General features: G+C 42.1%; 2 protein-coding genes across 4 annotated transcripts; one reads left to right on the forward strand and one right to left on the reverse strand.

The window, feature by feature from the left end:
- Positions 1-490: 490 nt before the first annotated feature.
- On the forward strand, positions 491-19458 carry LOC108100440 (fat-like cadherin-related tumor suppressor homolog). Of its 3 annotated transcripts, none has more exons than XM_017204362.2 (22): positions 491-509; positions 3542-6994; positions 7065-7171; positions 7225-7432; positions 7491-7552; positions 7614-7769; positions 7828-8203; positions 8270-9278; positions 9335-9520; positions 9591-9765; positions 9830-10092; positions 10153-10882; positions 10944-11121; positions 11193-11633; positions 11702-12102; positions 12158-12466; positions 12641-17936; positions 17998-18279; positions 18342-18530; positions 18736-18765; positions 19005-19136; positions 19199-19458. In XM_017204362.2, the coding sequence occupies exons 2-22, from the start codon at positions 3568-3570 to the stop codon at positions 19339-19341; spliced, it is 14100 nt and encodes a 4699-aa protein (XP_017059851.1). In that variant the 5' UTR covers positions 491-509; positions 3542-3567; the 3' UTR covers positions 19342-19458. The 3 variants fall into 3 exon arrangements, with proteins under 3 accessions (XP_017059851.1, XP_017059850.1, XP_017059852.1); XM_017204361.2 differs by lacking the exon at positions 491-509 and adding an exon at positions 1497-1727; XM_017204363.2 differs by lacking the exons at positions 491-509; positions 18736-18765 and adding an exon at positions 1497-1727.
- Positions 19399-22696, reverse strand: LOC108100442 (dynein regulatory complex protein 11). The gene is given in 9 exon segments (XM_017204364.2): positions 19399-19655; positions 19713-20296; positions 20356-20513; positions 20607-20870; positions 20949-21105; positions 21162-21313; positions 21315-21449; positions 21508-21832; positions 21945-22696. Coding segments are annotated over 9 exon segments (2616 nt in total). The 5' UTR covers positions 22681-22696; the 3' UTR covers positions 19399-19550.
- Between the last annotated feature and the right edge of the window lie 4 nt (positions 22697-22700).

The following is a 22700-nucleotide window of genomic DNA, read 5'->3' on the forward strand; positions in this document are numbered from 1 at the left end:
AAATTCCTGTGCGAAACAGCAGAAATGAAGTAAAATGTAAATTTTAACATATCCTCTGCTAAGAAATTGGGAAATTTCCCCGAGAATTAAAAAGGTGCAATAACATAAGGGTGCGCCTGTAACTTTAAGGGGAAATAGGGGTTTTTCAACCCTTCGAGTTCTGCGTGGCTTGGTTTGGGTTGGAGGTTTCAGTTCGACGTTGCAACCGGATATCATACAAACTGAAAGGACCAACTTTGGGCTGGAGAGCTGCGATGGCCAAAACTCGAATCAGTTGAATTTCTGTTCTCATTGACTGCGGTTTATATTGGTTTAAGTCGCGGCGTACTGTATCGTCGGTAGCTTCCAATTGAATAGAGGAAAAGTATGTTTCAATCAAAAGACGCGCTGTTCATTTAATATGACTACCGAGTATAACCGACGACATGCGATTCAATAACGATTTCCACGCCAACATGGATTTGCAGTGCTAGTGATGTTTATAATGTTTATAATGCAAAAATATATAAGTACGTAATGTGTGCCACCAACACACAATTACTAGAATTATATTGTTTGATAAATAAGTGTAACAGTGTTTATGGTTGCATAACCCCATGTGGTTTGGCCGATTTCAAGAAACGGAATATCTTGCCAGTCTGTGGAATAAGCAACGGAATATAACTTAAAACGTCAACTATCCAATCCTTAAATTGGGAAGCCACTGCAGTACGGATTATCGCGGAAAGCAGGGTTTTCTTTGATTTTCTTTGGAATTTTAGTCATTTATCAACATGACCAAGTATTTGGTTTTTGAAACCCTGTTCCCTAAGAAGTTTTACGATTTCAATATGCACTAAATCTCGGATTGAATCTGAATAGATTTGTAAAGCTGGTTATTTAAAGAAGATTGATTTTGAAATTTCTCCAAGCTTCTCTTTTTTTAATCAATTTTTTTGTTGTGGAATTAAGTTTTTGAAAAAACAAATTGGATTGAAAAACAATATCTGTTGGTGTTGTTATATAGCCATAGAATAGAATTTAATGGTAAATAAAATAAAAAAAAATATATCAGGTTAGCACACATCGTTAAAATGATAATGTAAATAGGCCATATTGATTTCTGTAATGGGTTCCTGTGTTTAAACTGGGAAAAGCATTGAGAAAAATGGCTGGCTTGTGCGGTCCAATTCATTGAAGACGCTATGCTTCTGTTTTAGGGAATCACCTATTTTTTTTTGTGGAGAATTCGTTAAAAAAAAAGGTCGATAGTTAACCTTTTTATTTTTGAATAGTCAGGATATGGAATAAGAATTCAAACGCTTTTAGTTTCAAATTCGTTTAAAAATACGCGCCCTGCTTGCCGATTGCGATGTCGAATCTAAGCGTGATCGTAGATACCGTATCTGTTAGGTAGCTTGGGAAAAGCGCCATCCAGCGGATGAACAAAACTGCCAGATCGTCGATGTATCGAGATTCAGGTGTGACCGTAATCTGGATGTCCGTTTGTTTGTTGAAGAGAGATAGGGAGAGGGCGATCGTAGTTAATGGTGCATATGTACATGCAGCTGTCAATTAGTGTATAAATCCGCGTTAGCTCCAGAATTCGGTGATGAATGGAAATGAATGAAAATCAAAACCAATGAAAGTGTGCTTCGCAGCAATAACGAACAACCAACGAAAACAACCAGTGTTAGTCATTTTCAGCAAATTTGTGTGCACAGTGAATTCAACTTTAAATTATAAAGGTATACACACATACCTAAGTTTATTTGTATGTGGGTTAAACGTTTTCAAAAAATAGTTCAACTGTAGGTTGTGCATTTTCTGTGTTGTACCACTAAAGTGCTGCCTACTCGAATTTTATCACGGCAGTTAGAAGTGTGTGTGTTTATTTACCTTATCGGAAAATTAGGCCCACGGAAAAGGAGACACATGTTATCTGTGTATATATATGTATGCATTACATTCATACCTATGTGAATGTTGCACTTCTATGTAAAAAGTGGAGTTTGTGGTTGTTAAATTGTGACTGTGGATTTTCGGAGTGAGAAAGAAACCCAACAAGTTGAAAGGGTTTCAGATACGTCAAATTTAAGCTTGGCTAAGTTTCCACTAAACAAGCACTGAAGTTTGGTTTGACTGATTCATAAATTCTGTGCTGGTGAACTCGTTTTTCTTTTTTATATACACACATGTGTGTGTATTACGGACTTTATTACTCATAATTACCTACGCGCCGCACCAATTTCGCAACCTTCACATTTTCATGAATCTTTTCGAAATTTCTTCTGCCAACAAGTTCTTTAATCAAGTAATTGTGATGACATACTATTGTGTTCGGAGAATCTTCAGATTCGTAAAAAAATAAAAGTTCTTCAAATAAAACAAACCCTTCTCAAGATCTGAAAAAAAAACGAAAACTATTTGGGCAACATCTCCAACAGGTTTTATGATGGAAATTTAGGCCCTTCTTTTCACACTTTCGGTTTATTAGTTTTTCTTATCTGTCGGAGGTTTTAAATAGAAGGCATTGTTATGGGCTTAAACGTTTAAATAACGAACTATTTCCGTCTTCCAAGCGTGATATCATTTTAAAAATGGTTCAATACTTATATTTTATTATCTTTATAAAAAAATAGTTTCAAGACGTTAGACAAACCATTTTAACTAAACTTAATTTATATTTTATTTTATTTAAACTAAAGTGAAACAGAAACTTGTGTTTAGTTAAAATATTGCAGCTATTTTAAATTGAATACACTTCCAAATTAGTTGTCTAATTCAATTAAAAAAAAAAAGTAATTAAAAAATAAAACTTTACTTCCCTTCGTTGATAAGAGAATCAATGTTTTAAACTGAAAATAAATTCGATTTAGTTTTAGTCAGACTCGTCAGTGAATTACAATAAAGCAAAAACAACACTAGCAAACTAAAAGTAAAAACCTATTACTAAATGGGTTGGACATTGGCTGATAAGGTGGTCATGCCCTCTTTAGTTTTGAATGTAGGTCAAATCAATCTCATAGGGCCGTTTTTAAAATTTGTCACTTTTTTACCACAGTTAAACTTAGAAAAAAATTGAAACAGAATAAAGAATTAATTAAAGAATTATGGCTTTCTTATAGGAAAAGTTTCTTTTATAAAAATTTTTTTGTCGGTTTTAATTTAAGTGTCTCGAGTTTCTGTTATGCTTTAGACAATTAAAAAAATCGGTTCCTGTATCCTGAAAAGTGATATTATAATGGCAGACGGAAGTAATATTTTATTCGCTGCGAATATAAAAAGTATACAGCTGTCGCCAGCTTTAAAAAAAATAACGAGTATTTACGTTCCACTGTGAAAGAAAGTTTACTCTAAAAAGTTATGACTAATGAATAAACAAAAAACTAAAAAGTTGAATTATTTGTTAAACATATTAGTTTTTCCGTCAATTGTTTTTTCAAATAATGGAATAATTTTTAGTTGTTTCCCAGAAAATCACTTTAATTTAAGACATATTTTTTAGGTTCATTTAAATATTGCTTTTTAATTAAATAACTCTTATTTTTTCAACTTGCAGGATATTATGTGAAATAAGTGCAGTATATGTTTACTATGAAGATTAAAAAATATGTAACTCCTGTAAAAAGAAAAGCTTTCAACATACTCCAATGGATTTCACTACTGTGTAGTCTATGTCTAATCGCCACTGTACAAAGCAAATCCGATGACAAACACACAGCGACCCTCGAATATAGACTAGAGAATCAATTTGAGAATCTGTACAGATTTAGCCATAATGTATATAACGTTACCATACCAGAAAATAGTCTGGGAAAGACTTACGCTAAGGGAGTATTGCATGAAAGACTGGCCGGCATGAGAGTTGGCTTGAACTCAGAGGTTAAGTATAGGATAATAAGCGGCGATAAGGATAAGCTATTCAAAGCCGAGGAGAAACTGGTCGGAGACTTTGCCTTCTTAGCTATTCGAACTCGGACAAATAACGTTGTGCTAAACCGAGAGAAAACCGAGGAATACGTAATCAGAGTAAAAGCACATGTACATTTGCACGACCGAAATATATCAAGCTATGAAACGGAGGCGAACATTCACATCAAGGTACTGGATCGGAATGACCTGAGTCCGCTGTTCTACCCAACCCAGTACACGGTGGTTATTCCAGAGGACACTCCCAAGTATCAGAGTATCCTTAAGGTCACCGCCGACGATGCCGATCTCGGGATCAACGGGGAGATCTACTACAGTCTCCTGATGGACAGCGAATACTTCGCCATCCATCCAACGACAGGTGAAATTACCCTGCTGCAGCAGCTCCAATATGCGGAGAACTCGCACTTTGAGCTCACTGTACTGGCCTACGACCGGGGATCCTGGGTGAACCACCAGAACCACCAGGCGAGCAAGGCAAAGGTCAGCATTTCGGTGAAACAGGTTAACTTTTACGCTCCGGAAATGTTCACGAAAACATTCTCAAGCGTGACGCCAACTTCGAACCCCTTGATTTATGGAATCGTTCGAGTCAATGACAAGGACATCGGAGTGAACGGCAATATTGGACGGTTGGAGATAGTCGACGGCAATCCGGATGGCACGTTTCTTTTGAAGGCGGCGGAGACCAAGGACGAGTACTACATCGAGTTGAATAAGTTCGCGCATTTGAGCGAGCAGCACTTTATTTACAACCTAACTTTGCGAGCAGAAGATCTGGGAACTCCCCGTCGATTCTCCTACAAATCCGTTCCGATCCAGATAAAGCCGGAGAGCAAGAACATTCCCATATTCACGCAGGAAATCTACGAGGTCTCCATTCCAGAAACGGCCCCTATAAATATGCCCGTGATAAGGCTGAAGGTGAGCGATCCGGATTTGGGTAAGAACGCGCTGGTCTATCTGGAAATCGTGGGTGGGAACGAGGGGGATGAGTTCCGGATTAATCCCGATTCCGGGATGCTGTACACCGCCAAGCAGCTGGATGCCGAAAGCAAATCCAGCTACACCCTCACCGTTTCCGCCATCGATCAAGCGAACGTGGGCTCTCGAAAACAGTCATCGGCTAAGGTGAAAATCAGCGTACAGGACATGAATGACAACGATCCCATTTTCGAGAACGTGAATAAGGTGATTGCCATCAACGAGAACAACTTGGCCGGCTCGTTCGTGGTGAAACTCACGGCCAAAGACAGGGATTCCGGTGAAAACTCGTACATATCGTATAGCATTGCCAATCTGAACACGGTGCCTTTCGAAATCGATCACTTCAGCGGAATAGTTAAGACCACGTCCCTGATCGATTTCGAGACAATGAAGCGCAACTACGAGCTGATTATCCGAGCTTCGGATTGGGGTCTTCCCTACCGAAGGCAGACGGAGGTGAAGTTGTCCATCGTGGTCAAGGATATCAACGATAATCGACCGCAGTTCGAACGGGTTAATTGCTTTGGCAAGGTCACCAAATCGGCGCCAATGGGCACCGAGGTTTTCGTTACTTCGGCAATTGATTTCGATGCCGGCGACATTATTTCCTATCGACTGAGCGATGGCAACGAGGACGGCTGCTTCAACTTGGATCCCACCTCGGGTTCCCTGTCCATATCCTGTGACCTGAAGAAAACCTCCCTAACGAATCGAATTCTCAAAGTTTCTGCCACTGACGGCACTCATTTTTCCGACGAACAAATAATCAATGTGCACCTAATGCCCGAGGATTTGGGTGGCGATGCTGGATTGATGCATGGCTACGGATCTTTCGAGTGCCGCGAAACCGGAGTGGCCAGAAGGCTAGCGGAATCATTGGCTCTGGCCGAGAAAAACAATGTGAAGAGTGTGTTGCCATCGGTTTTCAGTGATTTATCCCTAACACCCAGTCGATATGGCCAAAATGTGCATCGTCCTGAGTTCGTTAACTTTCCACAAGAACTTTCCATCAATGAAAGTGTCCAGTTGGGCGAGACAGTGGCTTGGATTGAAGCCAAAGACCGAGATTTGGGCTACAATGGCAAGCTGGTGTTTGCCATTTCCGACGGGGACTACGATTCGGTTTTTCGCATTGATCCCGACCGCGGGGAACTCCAGATCATCGGGTACTTGGATAGAGAGCGTCAGAACGAGTACGTCCTGAATATAACGGTGTACGATTTGGGCAACCCAACCAAGTCGATGTCGAAAATGCTGCCGATAACCATTCTCGATGTGAACGATAACCGACCAGTTATCCAGAAGACCCTGGCCACTTTCCGGCTGACGGAGAGTGCGAGGATCGGAACCGTGGTGCACTGCATCCATGCCACGGATGCGGATACGGGGGTCAATGCCCAGGTGACCTACGCTCTGTCGGTGGAGTGCAGTGACTTCACGGTCAACGCGACCACGGGATGCATTCGGCTGAACAGGCCACTCGATCGCGAGAAGCAGGATAGCTATGCCCTCCACATAACGGCCAAGGATGGCGGCAATCCGGTGCTCTCCTCGGAGGCTCTGGTCTACGTTCTGGTGGACGACGTCAACGACAATGCCCCCGTCTTCGGAGTCCAGGAGTACATATTTAAGGTGCGCGAGGATCTGCCCCGCGGAACAGTGTTGGCCGTGATCGAAGCCGTGGACGAGGACATTGGACCGAATGCCGAGATCCTCTTCTCACTGAAAGAGGAGACCCAGGACGAGGAGCTCTTCAGGATCGACAAGCACACCGGGGCAATACGAACGCAGGGATATCTGGACTACGAGAACAAGCAAGTGCACAACCTCATTGTCAGTGCCATCGATGGTGGGGATCCGTCCTTAACCTCGGACATGTCCATTGTGATTGTGATCATCGACGTCAACGAGAACCGATTCGCTCCCGAGTTCGACGACTTCGTGTACGAGGGCAGGATAAAGGAGAACAAGCCCAAGGGGACGTTCGTCATGAATGTCACTGCCCGGGATTTGGATACGGTGGACCTCAACTCGAAGATCACGTATTCCATCACAGGTGGCGATGGCTTGGGAATCTTCGCGGTCAATGACCAAGGTAGGTGTTCGCTTTGCATGACTTTTCTGATCGGATTAATTTAATTTTAATTTGTGATTTTATTGGTCAGGTTCAATAACTTCCTTATCTCAACTCGACGCGGAGACGAAAAACTTTTACTGGCTGACTCTGTGTGCGCAGGATTGCGCAATTGTCCCCCTCAGCAATTGTGTTGAGGTAAGTACATATACATTTCCTAAAACCTTATGTTAAAGCCAATGTAATATTAGGTCTATATCGAAGTGGAAAACGAAAATGATAACATTCCGCTGACAAGCAAACCTGTCTATTATGTTAACGTAACGGAAGCAAGTGCGGAAAACGTCGAGATCATAACCCTGAATGCAGTAGATCCAGATATAGACCCCACACAGACCCTTACATACAACATCGTATCGGGAAACTTGGTCGGCTACTTTGAAATCGATTCAAAAACAGGTAACATAAGAAAACGAAATTTTAGTTATAAAAATTCAAACGTTGATTGTATTTTTAGGAGTGATTAAAACCACTGAGCGAAAGTTGGACAGAGAAAATCAAGCGGAACATATTTTGGAGGTATAAAATAAACGTTTATCGAATTAATTTGAATTAGTTAATACTCACCCATTATTTTAAGGTGTCTATATCTGATAATGGATCGCCTGTATTATCGTCCACCTCGCGAATTGTGGTGTCAGTTCTCGATATTAATGATAATAGTCCAGAGTTTGACCAACGGGTTTATAAAGTGCAAGTTCCCTCTTCAGCCACTGTCAATCAATCGATTTTTCAGGTGAGTTTAAGGTTTAAAATGCATTCATTCATTCATTATTAAATGCAACTTTTTATAGGTTCATGCTATCGACAGCGATAGCGGTGAAAACGGAAGAATTACCTACTCCATAAAATCGGGGAAGGGTAAAAACAAATTTCGCATTGACAGCCAAAGAGGTCACATTCACATAGCCAAGCCATTGGAATCCGACAATGAGTTTGAGATCCACATCAAGGCTGAGGACAACGGCATTCCTAAGAAGAGTCAAACTGCTAGAGTTAATATAGTTGTAGTTCCTGTAAATCCCAACTCGAAGAACGCACCATTGATAGTGAAGAGAAAGTCGTCGGATAATGTCGTTGATCTGACGGAAAACGACAAACCAGGATTCTTGGTCACTCAAATTTTGGCTGTTGATGATGATAATGACCAGTTGTGGTACAACATTTCCAGTAAGTTAAATGATTAAAAAAAATATGCAATTTGTTGTTTCAAATTCGATACATATTTCTTTTTAGATGGCAACGAGGAAAACACTTTCTATATTGGCCAGGATAACGGAAACATTTTACTTTCGAAGTATTTGGACTATGAAACGAAAAGTTCTTACAATTTGACCATAAGCGTGACTGATGGCACCTTCACCTCCTTCACAAATCTCTTGGTTCAAGTGATCGATATAAATGATAATCCCCCACAATTCGCCAAGGATGCCTACCATGTGAATATATCCGAGAACATCGAGGAGGAGTCGGTTATAATGCAACTCCATGCCACGGACCGCGATGAAGATAAGAAGCTCTTCTATCACCTGCACGCCACTCAGGATCCTTCCTCCTTGGCCCTGTTTCGTATTGACTCCATAAGTGGAAATGTGATTGTCACGCAGAGATTGGACTTCGAGAAAACCGCGCAGCACATACTCATCGTGTTCGTTAAAGACCAAGGAGCTCCAGGGAAAAGAAACTACGCCAAGATCATTGTAAATGTGCACGACCACAATGACCATCATCCGGAGTTCACGGCGAAGATTATTCAGAGCAAGGTGCCCGAGAGTGCTGCGATTGGCTCCAAGTTGGCCGAGGTGAGAGCCATTGACCGCGATAGTGGCCACAATGCTGAGATTCAGTACTCGATCATCACGGGCAATGTGGGCAGTGTGTTCGAGATCGATCCGACTTTTGGTGTGATCACATTGGCCGGCAGCTTGAACATCAACAAGATCCAGGAGTATATGCTTCAAGTTAAGGCCGTAGATCTGGGCAGCCCGCCTCTGTCGTCGCAGATACCCGTGCACATCATTGTCACCATGTCGGAGAACGATCCCCCAAAGTTCTCCACCGACAATATTGCCATTGAGATATTCGAAAACCTTGGCATCGGAACGTTTGTAACCCAAGTCACCGCTCGGTCCTCATCCTCCATATTCTTCAATATCATTTCCGGCAACATCAACGACAGCTTTCGCATAAACCCCTCCACTGGAGTTATTGTAATCAATGGAAACATCGACTACGAGCAAATCAAGTAAGCAAAATAGGTTAGGATTTTGATTTACTCTACTAAAAATATATATTTTGTAGGGTATTCAACCTTACGGTTAAGGGAACCAACATGGCGGCCGAGTCATCCTGCCAGAATATAATAATACATATCCTAGACGCTAACGATAATATTCCGTATTTCGTTCAAAATGAATACGTGGGAACATTATCTGAATCGGCTGCAATCGGATCTTACGTACTCAAAGTACATGATTCATCTAAAGAGTAAGTGTTTTCTGTGCTTAAAAAATAAATTTAATATATGTTTTAATGTCGAATTTACGTTTTTTTCTAGTCATTTAACATTACAAGTAAGGGATGCTGATGTTGGCGTAAATGGAATGGTTGAATACCACATAAATGACGATCTGGCCAAGAATGTTTTCAAAATTGACTCCACAACGGGAGCAATTGAACTTTTAAGTCACTTGGACTACGAAACAAATGCTGGCTATACTTTTGATGTTACGGTAAATACTATATAATATATTTAAGGTATTGTTTATTTAAACAAAAATATATTTCTTATTTTAGGTTAGTGATATGGGGAAACCCAAACTACATTCCACAACAACAGCACACGTCACAATTCGTGTGATTAATGTTAACGATTGTCCTCCAGTATTTAATGAAAGAGAACTCAATGTAACATTGTTCCTTCCGACTTTTGAAAATGTGTTTGTTGCACAAATTAATGCCAAGGATGCTGATAACGATACTTTGCGATTCGACATTGTGGATGGAAATATGAACGAATGTTTCCAAATTGAGAAGTACACTGGCATAATAACAACAAGGTAAATTAATCGTAATCATACAAGAAACCTGCTTAATATTTTAATTTATTTAAATTACAGAAATTTCGAAATTCTGAATAATGAAAATGATAGGGATTATACACTGCATGTTCGTGCCTCCGACGGAATATTCTCTGCCATTTTAATAGTAAAGATTAAGGTTCTGTCTGCCATTGACTCAAACTTTGCATTCCAAAGGGAATCCTACAGATTTTCGGCATTTGAAAACAACACCAAAGTGGCGACCATTGGATTGGTTAATGTGGTGGGAAACTCTCTCAACGAAAATGTTGAGTACCGCATTCTGAATCCCACGAAGTTGTTTGACATTGGAATCAGCTCCGGAGCTCTGAAAACTACAGGCGTTATTTTCGATCGCGAAGCTCAAGATTTGTATAAGCTTTTCGTTGAGGCCAAGTCGTTGCTGTTCAATGGATTGAATTCGAATGTTCGCAGAGCTGTTACCTCGGTTTACATATCCGTTTTGGATGTTAATGACAACTGCCCTTTATTTGTGAATATGCCTTACTACGCCACTGTTTCAATAGACGATCCCAAAGGAACGATTATAATGCAAGTTAAGGCCATCGATTTGGATAGTGGAGAAAATGGTGAGGTTCGCTATGAGTTAAAAAAGGGAAACGGTGAGTTGTTCAAGTTGGACAGGAAGACCGGAGAGTTATCCATAAAGCAACATGTGGAGGGACACAATCGAAACTACGAGTTAACAGTGGCAGCTTATGATGGCGCCATTACTCCCTGTTCCTCAGAAGCTCCACTTCAAGTTAAGGTGGGTTTACTTCGCAATAAATTCAAGAAATTGTAATGTAAAGAGTGTCTCTCCTTTTTAGGTAATTGATCGTTCGATGCCCGTGTTTGAGAAACAGTTCTACTCTGTGAGCGTCAAGGAAGATGTGGAAATGTATTCGGCCCTTTCCGTTTCCATCGAAGCCGAAAGTCCCTTGGGAAGGAATCTAATTTACACCATCTCCTCGGACAGTCAATCCTTTGAAATTGATTACAATACAGGTGCGTTGTATTTCTATTATCTTTTTATTTATTTATTTAAATGTTAAATTTTGTATTTATTTTTTTTTTAGGATCAATCTTTGTGGTCAATGAGCTGGACTACGAACAAATGAGCAGCCATGACGTTTCAATTCGGGCCACCGACAGTCTTTCTGGAGTTTATGCTGAAGTCGTTCTATCTGTTGCCATTATCGATGTCAATGACTGCTATCCAGAGATCGAAAGTGATATCTACAACATAACCATTCCGGAAAACTCTTCATTTGGAACACAAATTTTAAAGATTAATGCGACTGACAAGGACTCTGGAGCAAATGCAAAACTTTCCTATTATATTGAGTCCATAAATGGCCAAAACAATTCCGAACTCTTCTACATCGATGTCTCGGATGGAAACCTATATTTGAAGACTCCCCTGGACTTTGAACAAACGAAGTACCATCATATAGTTGTTAATGTAAAGGACCATGGCTCACCATCACTTAGTTCCCGCTCAAATATTTTTATAACTGGTAATATTTTGTATAATTGATTGACTATTTTCATTTCTAATATTTAATATTCTTTTTTATTATATCAGTTAAAGACTTGAACGATAACCCTCCATGCTTTGTTGAGCCTTCCTATTTCACCAAGTTATCAGTGGCAGCTGTTCGTGGCCAATTTGTGGCTCTACCAAAAGCATACGATAAAGATATTTCCGACACTGATTCGCTGGAATACAAAATCGTTTACGGAAACGAGCTGCAAACTTATAGCATTAATAAGCTAACAGGAGTAATATCCCTACAGAACATGTTAAACTTCACCGATAAAAGTAGCACAGTCTTGAATATTTCCGTATCCGATGGGGTTCACACGGCGTATGCGCGTTTAAAAATATCTTTGCTACCAGAAAACGTTTACAGTCCGCAGTTTGAGAGGAGCAACTACGAGGCACAAATTCCAGAAAACCTGTTGCATGGTCACAACATAATTACGGTACGTATTTCATTTTAAGTAAGTTACTCTTTTAATACAAAACTATTATATCCAGGTAAAAGCAACCGATGGAGATTTCGGCACGTACTCGAGCCTTTACTACGAAATAGTTTCCGAAGAAATGAAAAAATTCTTTCTGATCGACCGATCGACGGGTGTAATAACCTCAAAAGTGACCTTTGACCGCGAGAAGAGGGACGAGTACATGGTGCTATTGAAGGTGTCCGATGGAGGCGGAAAGTTTGGTTTTGCCACCCTCAAAGTCATTGTGGTTGACGTAAACGATAACGTTCCCTATTTCCTGTTGAAGGAGTACAAGATTGTGATCAGCACAACAACGGAAGCTAATAGCACAATCTTAACGGTAAGAATAGTATAGTTTACTTAGTTAAATAGTAATTAGTTATCAAGGATCTACTAAATGTTTCCAATGAACTAAATTTAGTTTAGTTTAGTTTAAATTTAGTTAAATAGTTATTAAGGATCAATGTTCCCAAACTCCCAATCCACTCCACTTAATATATTCTCATATTTAAAGGTCAAGGCCAAGGATGATGATATTAACGAAAATGGATCTGTCCACTACCAGATTGTTCAGAAGTCTAACGATGCGGCATCCAAAGATGTGATAGAAATTAATGAAAACACTGGGGACATTGTCCTGAAGCAAGATGCCGCATCCTTTGGAGTGGGCTCCTTTCAGTTTTTCGTTCGGGCTTCCGATGGAGGAGAACCCCAGTTCTACTCGGAAGTTCCCGTGTCGATCGAAATCATCGACACAGATTCCAGCATTCCTATTTTCGAGAAGTCCTCAATCCTGCTCAAGATCATTGAGTCTACGCCGCCGGGAACCGTGCTCACCAAGCTGCACACGATCGGAAATTTTACATTTAAGTTCTCGATTGCAGCGGAACAGGATCTCTTCATAATATCCGACAGTGGCGAACTGATCCTCCAGCAAACCCTGGACAGGGAGCAACAGGAGTCGCACAATTTGATTGTGGTGGCGGAAACTGCCACGGTTCCGGTTTTATTTGCCTACGCTGATGTTTCCATCGAAGTGCGGGATGAAAACGACAACTATCCCAAGTTCGACAACACTTTCTACAGCGCGAGTGTTGCGGAGAACAGCGAAAAGGTGATCTCGTTGGTGAAAGTATCTGCAACGGATGCTGACACCGGGCCAAATGGGGATATTCGATACTATCTGGAAAGTGATACGGAAAACATTCAAAACATCTTCGACATCGACATCTACTCGGGCTGGATAACCCTGCTGACTTCACTGGACAGAGAGGTTCAATCCGAATATAACTTCAAAGTGATTGCTGCCGACAATGGTCATCCCAAACACGATGCAAAAGTACCTGTAACTATAAAAATTGTAGACTATAATGACAATGCACCGGCATTCAAATTGCCCATCGAAAGACTTTCGGTTCTCGAGAACGCACTGCCTGGCACAGTATTAGTTAATCTGCTCCTCATCGATCCGGATATCGAGAAACAGGAGATGGACTTCTTCATCGTTTCCGGGGACAAACAAGCCCAGTTCCAGATTGGCAAGAGCGGAGAGCTGTTCATTGCCAAGCCATTGGACCGCGAACAGATCGTGTTCTACAACCTAAGCATCATTGCAACTGATGGAAAATTCACTGCCAAAGCGAATGTTGAAGTAGATGTAAAAGACATAAACGACAATACGCCTTACTGCCTAAAGCCTCGCTATCATATCGCCACAAACGAATCAATCTCGATTGGAACCACACTGGTCGAAGTCAAGGCCGTTGACTTCGACTTGCAGAGCAAACTACGCTTTTATTTATCCGGGAAAGGTGCAGACGATTTCACCATTGGAAAGGAAAGTGGAATCCTTAAGGTGGCCAACTCGCTGGATCGGGAAACCACTCCGAAGTACAAGTTGGTGGCACACGTCCAGGATGGCAAGGACTTCACCCAGGAGTGCTTCTCCGAGGTAATCATCACAGTGAATGATATAAATGACAATACACCGGTTTTCTCAATGGCCCAGTACCGAGTGAGTGTACCCGAGGATGCTCAACTGAATACTTTGATCACGAAAGTGCACGCAATGGATAAGGATTTCGGTGTAAATAGACAAATCAAGTACTCTCTGATGGGCGAAAATCATGATTACTTTAAGATCTCCAAATCGACTGGTATCATAAGGCTGGACAAGAATCTCGATCGCGAAACTATTTCGTTGTTTAACCTGACCGTCAAGGCGGAGGATTGCGGCATTCCGAAACTACATTCCATTGCCACGGTGGCTGTGAACATATTGGACATCAACGACAATCCACCGGAGTTCAGTATGCGGCAGTATTCCTGCAAGATTCTGGAGAACGCTCCCCATGGCACAGAGGTCTGCAAAGTGTTTGCTGCTTCGATAGACATTGGTGTCAATGCGGATATTCACTACTTCATAATGAGTGGCAACGAGCAGGGAAAATTCAGAATGGATTCCCTCACCGGCGAGTTGTCGCTGAATGCCACGTTGGACTACGAAATGTCAAAGTTTTACTTTCTGACCATTCAGGCCATCGATGGCGGAACTCCACCGCTCAGCAACAACGCCTATGTGAACGTATCCATTCTGGACATCAACGACAACAGTCCCAAGTTCCTGCAGAACTTTTACAGAGTTAATGTAAATGAAGATATTTCGGTGGGTTCCAGGATTCTGGATGTCAAGGCCACCGATGAAGACTCCGGTGTAAACGGACTTGTGACCTACAACATCGAAAGGGGTGACAACATCGGTCAGTTCTCGATCGATGAGAAAAACGGAACGATCAGGGTGTCAAGACCTCTGGACAGGGAGACCATCTCCCACTACGACCTAGAAATCCAAGCCTGCGATCAGGGAGTTCCTCAGAGCTGCAACAGTGTGCCCGTGAAGGTGAACATCTCGGACACCAACGACAATGCGCCGCTCTTCTCCAGCGCCAATTACAGTGTTGTGCTGCAGGAGAACCGACCCCTGGGGTACGTCTTCCTCACTTTCAAGGTATCAGATGCAGACGAACCGCCGAACACCACTCCCTATACCTTTGATATTCGCTCTGGCAATGAGGGCGGACTCTTCCGACTGGAGAAGGATGGTTCGTTGGGCACTGCCTCGCGATTCAATCACAACCTCCAGGATGAGTTTGTGATCCAAGTGCGTGTCTTCGACAATGGCACACCCCCACTGTACTCCGATGCCTGGGTGGTGGTGAAGATAATCGAGGAGAGTCAGTATCCTCCCATAGTCACTCCTCTGGAGGTGACCATCAATTCGTTCGAGGACGACTTCTCTGGCGCTTTTATCGGGAAGGTCCACGCCTCCGATCAGGACAAGTACGACGAGCTGAACTTCGGTTTGGTGTCCGGTCCCGAGGACATGTATCAGAGCTCCAAGTTGTTCAACATTTCCAGCAAGACCGGAAAGATCTACGCCATATCCAACCTGGACATCGGGCTGTATAAGCTGAACGTATCTGTTTCGGATGGGAAGTACCACGTCTTCTCCATTGTGAGGATCAATGTGGAACTCGTCACGAGTGAAATGCTCAAAGAATCGGTTGTGATTCGGTTCAGCAGGGTCTCTGCATCCGAGTTCCTGCTTAGTCACAGGAAGACCTTCATGCGCTCCATTCGCAACATCATGCGCTGCCGCCAAAAGGACGTGATCCTGATCACTCTGCAGTCGGAATCCCCCAGACGCTCGGCCACCAACCGATATGTCAGGTCCATTGAGTCCGATTTGAATGTGGTGTTCGCCGTGCGGAAGCAGCAGATCATACCCGATTCCGATGAGTTCTTCACCAGCGACGAGATACGGCAAACCCTGGTCGAGAAGAAGAACGAGATCGAGAACGAAACCAACTTGGTCGTGGAGGAGGTGCTGCCCTCCAGCTGCCAGAGCAAGCAGAACTCCTGTGTGCACGGCGAGTGCAAGCAGATCCTGCGGATCCAGAAGAACAACGTGACCACGACCTTCACGGATGTGATCAGCTTTGCAGCTCCGTCCTACAACCAGGTGAACCGGTGCGTCTGCCGGCCGGGATTCGATGGCAAGCACTGCAACGAGACGGTGAATGCCTGCTCCACGGATCCCTGCTCGCCGCAGAGGATCTGCATGCCGTCCGGATCGGCTGTGGGCTATCAGTGCGTGTGCCCCAAGGGATACTCGGGCACCTACTGCGAGCGAAAGTCCTCGAAGTGCAGCAACGAATCCTGTGACATTGGCCAGTTCACCGCCGTTTCCTTTGGCGGCAAGAGCTATGCCCACTACAAGATCAACAAGGTGAAGGCGAAGTTCACGCTGGAGAACGAGTTCTCCTACTCCCTGCAGATCCGTACTGTCCAGCAGACTGGCACCCTGTTGTATGCCAGTGGGAAGGTGGACTACAACATCCTGGAGATCATCAATGGAGCGGTTCAGTATCGTTTCGATTTGGGCTCGGGCGAGGGCGTCATCAGTGTGTCGAGCATCAACATCTCCGACGGCGAGTGGCACTTCATCAGTCTGGAGCGATCCCTGAACAGTGCCAAGCTGATGGTGGACAACAAGCATGTCTCGCACGGCAGTGCTCCGGGTGTGAATGGCATACTGAACATCCAGTCGAACGACATCTTCGTGGGCGCGGAGGTGCGACCACATCCCTCGATAATCGGCTACGAGGACATCCAACGGGGTTTTATCGGCTGCATGGCGAACATCAAGATTGCCAAGGAGTCGCTGCCACTGTACATTTCCGGCGGAAGCACCATTGCCGCTCTGAAGAGATTCACCAACGTGGAGTTCAAGTGCGATCCCTCGAATGTGCTGGTGCGACTGGGCATCTGCGGATCGCAGCCGTGTGCCAATAGTGGCATCTGCAAGGAACTGGACACCGATGTGTTCGAGTGCGCCTGCCAGCCGCGATACTCCGGCAAGCATTGCGAAATCGATCTGGATCCGTGTTCGTCGGGACCCTGTTTGTTTGGGGGAAGGTGCGACTACCACGGACCCAACAACTACAGCTGCACGTGTCCGATCCACTTGAGCGGCAGGCGGTGCGAGTACGGCAAGTTCTGCACTCCGAATCCGTGCAAGAACGGCGGCATTTGCGAGGAGGGCGACGGCATCTCGCACTGCATGTGCCGCGGTTACACGGGACCCACCTGCGAGATCGATGTGGACGAGTGCGAGAACCAGCCGTGCGGCAATGGAGCCACCTGCATCAACGAGCCCGGCAGCTTCAGGTGCATCTGCCCCTCCTACCTCACGGGAGCCAGCTGCGGAGATCCCCTGTACTCGAATTCCATTTCCACCAAACTGAAGAACTTCTCCATCGAGCACATAAGCGGAATCATTTCGGGCGTGGCCGTGGTGCTGGTGATCATCAGCTGTGTCCTCTGCTGCGTGGTGATCAAGAGGAACTCCTCCTCGAAGCGCAGGAACAGACTGGAGAAGGACAAGAACAAGCCCTCGTACAAGGAGGCGAATCTCAACTCGCTGGTGGACAAGGACAACTACTGCAAACCGAACGTAAAGCTGAGTAACTTGGAAGTCAACCAGCGGCCAATTAGCTACACTGCTGCCCCGAATGACAACCTCTTCCTGAGCAATAGGAACTTCGTGAACAACTTGGACATGTTGCGCAGCTATGGTTCTGCCGGCGATGAACTGGAAAATGTGCCATTCGAGTACCAGAAGGTGAACCGAAACAAGCAGCACGTGAACATCAACACCTATCACTCTGCGGAAACGGATAATGCCTACAAGCAGGAATGGTGCGAGCAGATGCATCTGAGAACCTTTAGTGAGAACAAACTGAACAATGGTTAGTATACTATATATCCTAATGGTTTACACCTAAATCTGAATATTCATTCCCCTTTCAGAACTCAAAAGGGACTTCGGACCATCAGTTAGCCGCTTCTCAACTGGCAAACTAATCCAAGTTGAAATGCCAAACGTGTGCCACTCTTCCAGTGCGAATTTCGTTGATTACTCGGCACTTGCCAATGGCCAGTATCACTGGGACTGCTCCGACTGGGTTCGCAAAAGCCATAACCCCTTGCCAGATATAACCGAAGTTCCTGGAGCGGAAATAGCCGACTCGTCGAGCCTGCACAGCAACGATAGCAACGAGTCCAAGTCGAAGAAGGCCTTTTTCGTTCACAGTAAGTTTAGCTTTACTTTACAGACTAATTCCTATTTTCTTATCATGATTCTTGCTCTGCAGGAGAAGACGGAGATGTGGATCCGACCAGGGATATTGCTGCACTGAACGAGGACATCGGATCGGAATATTTGGACTCGGAGGCGGAGAGTTGCTTGGAGCCGTTTATGTTGCCGAGATCAAGTAATCAGCCACTTTCAAGACTGAGTTCTTTTAATAATATCGAGAATGAAGACTATAAATCAAATACAGGTAATTCTTTTAAAAAATATTCAATATTGGGGTAGAGAATTAAAAGAATCTCGTTAATAGGTAATTCTTTATTTAATTTTATTAAGGAGCAAAGGTTGCAAAACTATAGTTTTTTATTTGTTTTTTTGGGGAACCATTTCTTGAACTATCTAACATAATTTCTCTGTATACTAACCTGTTTAACTACTTCATTTCATGCAATCAGTGCCTTTACCGTCGAAAGTTAGTCATTCGTGTAAGTTATTGATTCACCATAAGTAAAAGAGAAATGTTTATTATTCCCTTTTTATTAAATTTTATTAGATAAATATTCAACAAATTGAACTCTACCAAAAAAAACTCTTCTAAACAACAATCTTATTGTTTAACTATATTATATCTAATTTTCTCACTCTTAAGATATAGTAAAACCAAAATATTTAAACATAAATCATAATTAAAACATGCTTAATGCTTTTTTAATTTAACCAACAGGCAAAGTATATTTAAGACATCCTGATTCGTATTTACCCACGATGCATTTTCCAAGTGAAACGGATGGGGAAAGCTCTATGACCGAGGGGCCGATTTCGAGAAAGGAAATGAAAGCCAGAAGGACGATAAGTGGTAAGCCTTGCACATACTTTTCCTTTTATTTTTCAAATACTAAAGGTATGTAATTTTTTCAGAAAATTCAGAGGAGGCATACCTATTTCCATGTGCTGTAGGAGAAATTGGTTCCAACAGCAATATTTCGGTTCGACTGTGTGAAATTGAAGATTCTGAGTTGGAAGAGTTTTTACCACAACCACAACAACAGACAAACAATTAAATGACATGCTTAATATATAAGAACTACATTTTACACAAATTATTTGACTTCGTTAGATACTATTTTCCATAGGAAAAACTTTGGTTATATATTTTCAATAAAAAATACATAAATATACTTGTGTCCTTATTGTGCATAATCAAATTTTTTTAAATTCCATGGTAAGTTCATAGATATATTAAATTTCATAGAGCATGTCAATCAGCTAACTATTTCTTTTTTTTCGACTTGGCCAACTTTTGAGCCCAGTAACTATTTCTTAGTTTTTGCAATTTGTTAGATTTTCCAAACCATTTGTTAAACTTTTCCATTAGCTAAAAATAAATGTAATAGATATTATTAGCGGTTAATATTTTTATCTTGATGTATACCTTATTCTCTATAGGGAAAATCGGCGGCTCATTCTTGCTGATGAAGTACTCCAAGAACTCATTGGGATCCAAGGCCTCGTTCTTGAGACGCATTTTTCGGTCGATACTTAATGTTTGTTTAACATTATCGTCAATTTCGCCGGAGTTATAACCCTGCAGTACTCTCGCCAGGGCAGAGTAGGCATACTCAGCCATATCATCGGGTGCGTTTTCCGTCATCAGTTCCAGCCAAAGTAGGAAGCTAGTTCCATAATCGCACTTTGGTATTAGGAGGACTTTTTGGAATGCTCTTTTGATGCCCCCTCTCGCCGCCCATGGCATTGAACTCGTGCCCACGAGGACAACTTTATCATTTTTCTTCAGGGGTTTTAAAATTTTACTGGCTATCGAGGAGCCAAGCAGTCTTGGCTTTATCGCCACCGCCTCGGGGGGAATCTTTTTCCAGTACAACCGATGAGCTTCATCGACAAACATTATAGTTGGCTGAAAGGCCCTTGCTACTTTTACAATCACATGTACGAAATACTTCATGTCATCGGCGAACTTGTACGTCTTCTCGGGACTCAGGTTCATGAAAACCGCGTCTGGATTATAAAATATGATTTTAAGTCACAAAAAGCTTTATTGAACATGTAGTACTTACTTATTTCTGATGAAATTATTTGACACAACAGTTTTTTTCCGCAATTTACGGGTCCAATTAGTAAGATAGATTTGGGTTTTGGAATGTCGAATTCGCCCATTCCCAGCATTGATTCTTGAATAACCATTTTAATATCTCCTTTTGCTGGACCGATTGTACTATAAATAAATATTAAAACATTAATTGAATAAATAATAAATATTATTATTAAATATTATAAATATTTCCAATGATTTACACAAAGTACTTACGTTATGTCATCTTCATTTCGAGTGTCATCGGCTAAAAAGTTAAAGTCCGCAATGAATTCATCGAAGTCTTTGTGGGCAACTTCTTCTATTATTCCACCGTCTTTTAGTTCTTGGTACAAGGACTCCAGAGTTCTATCGCCTGTCATGTCCTTTGGCTTTTTCTTCCTCTTGTTCTTCTTCTTTTTAGGATACTTCACCTTAAGGGCCTTGTATTTTTCATTTCTATCCTTTGCTAAGGCCTCTCGAAGTAATTCATATTCAACCCTGAAGACATTATTATTTTTTAATCATTTTTATTTGATTAAAATATCTCACTGTAAATTATTTAATTGTTAAACTTACCTCATATACTCGTCGACTAAGCCTCTAACTTCCTGATGTATTTTCGCCAGTTCCTCTTCTGTAACCCAATCTTTGATAGGATCGTGATTTTTGTTTAGATACTCGTCCACATTTCTCCAGTCCTTTGCGTATTTCTTCATTGTTTCCTCAATATTTTCTAGAAATAAAATTTTTGAAAAACTCCTATCTAGTAATTATATTTTGTTAATTAACCTATGGGCTTGCTTGCAGCTAACTCATAGCCAATATCGATGATACCAGCGTCTCTTAATTTTTTGCGGCGTTTGGCTTCCTTCATTTTTATTAGTTTGAGCTTTTCCTTTTTCTTTCTTTTCTCTTTCTTTTCCTTGTCTCGGATTTTTTTTCTCTTCCTTTGTCAAAGGCTTTTTTCCAAGAGTTCCCTGAAACTCCATTGGCGTCATTGTCTCGTCAATGACAACCAATACGGTTCCCTTCTTCACAGGATCAGGATAGGGATGAAAGTTCTCGGTTTTATCGTAGCTATAAAGTATTTGTTACGTAAAAGTAGTTAGGAGTATATAAGCACAATTGGACTCACAATTCTTTAAACCAGCCCCGAATATGGTCGGATATATCTTCCATCATCCACGGACTTCGGACTTGCAAAAGCCTCGTTCTCTCGTCATTAATCAAATTAATATAGTCCTCATCAAGCTTTTTTTTAAGCATCTCATTTTTGTACATTTCCATGATTGCATTGGCTTTCTGATTCGGTCGCTTCAGCTTTCTTATTTTCTTCATGCCGTATAATTCTTCCTTGAACCTTTTCCTTATTTTAACTATTTTTCTTGTCCGATATCCTCGCCACCAGCTTTGAATTTTGCAAGCAGCAGTATCCCGGATTTTATTTATAGCTTCTTCATCTAATAAGGGTATAAAAAAATAACAGATGATTAAATCAGTATATTTATTAAGTGTATTTGATAAACCCAGAATAGTAAGATGTGGTTTTAAAATAGATTTATTAATAATTACCATCCACTGCTGTATCCCCTCCATCGTCTTTATTTCGTAAGTCGTCGCAGGTCTCGTCCGTTTTAATAAAGTCGGCTGTAAAAATTGTTCGCTTCACGGGAATACTCATCGCCTGATCAGGTTTAAAGGTGAATTTATAATTGATTTTCTTTCTTTGATGGACCTTGAGGAATTTCTTTTTGTCGTACTTGATATTCGACTTATATACACGAGCTCGGCGTGCCCTTTCGTGAGCTTGGATGAGCTTGATGGCATCACTAACTGGAACCCAATCCTGCGCCGCCTTCTCCTCCTTTTCCTCCTCGTTCATGTACAATCGGTTGTCGGCCAGAATGTTTTGAATATCCAATGGACGGCGGTACAGAAACTGTGGCGATCTCCAAATGACCAAGTCCCTCGGGGTTAGCTTCCTGGCGATCAATGCCTTATCTATGTAAACATACTCGCTCATTTCCAAGTCCTTCAACTCATCCTTGAGTTTCATTAGCTGCTGAGTGGCACTCTCTACCAAAACCCGAACTATGGCTCGTTTTTGCACTTGAAAAGTGTTGTGGTAAATGAAACTTAATTTATCTACCAGTTCCACGTAAAGTACATAGAGTTCTGAAAAAATTTTAAACGATACGGCTTTCTCCTGGGGAGGGTCTATCTTCTTCAAACGATTCTGTTTTTTGATAAGCTGCTCAATTTCCTTTCGTGTGGACACCCAAAACTTATGATTTAGGTCGAAAGACATCTTTAATTTTTGTTTTAAGT

The sequence above is a fragment of the Drosophila ficusphila genome, unplaced genomic scaffold (assembly GCF_018152265.1).
Source record: "Drosophila ficusphila isolate 14025-0441.05 unplaced genomic scaffold, ASM1815226v1 contig_286, whole genome shotgun sequence".
NCBI lineage: Eukaryota > Metazoa > Arthropoda > Insecta > Diptera > Drosophilidae > Drosophila > Drosophila ficusphila.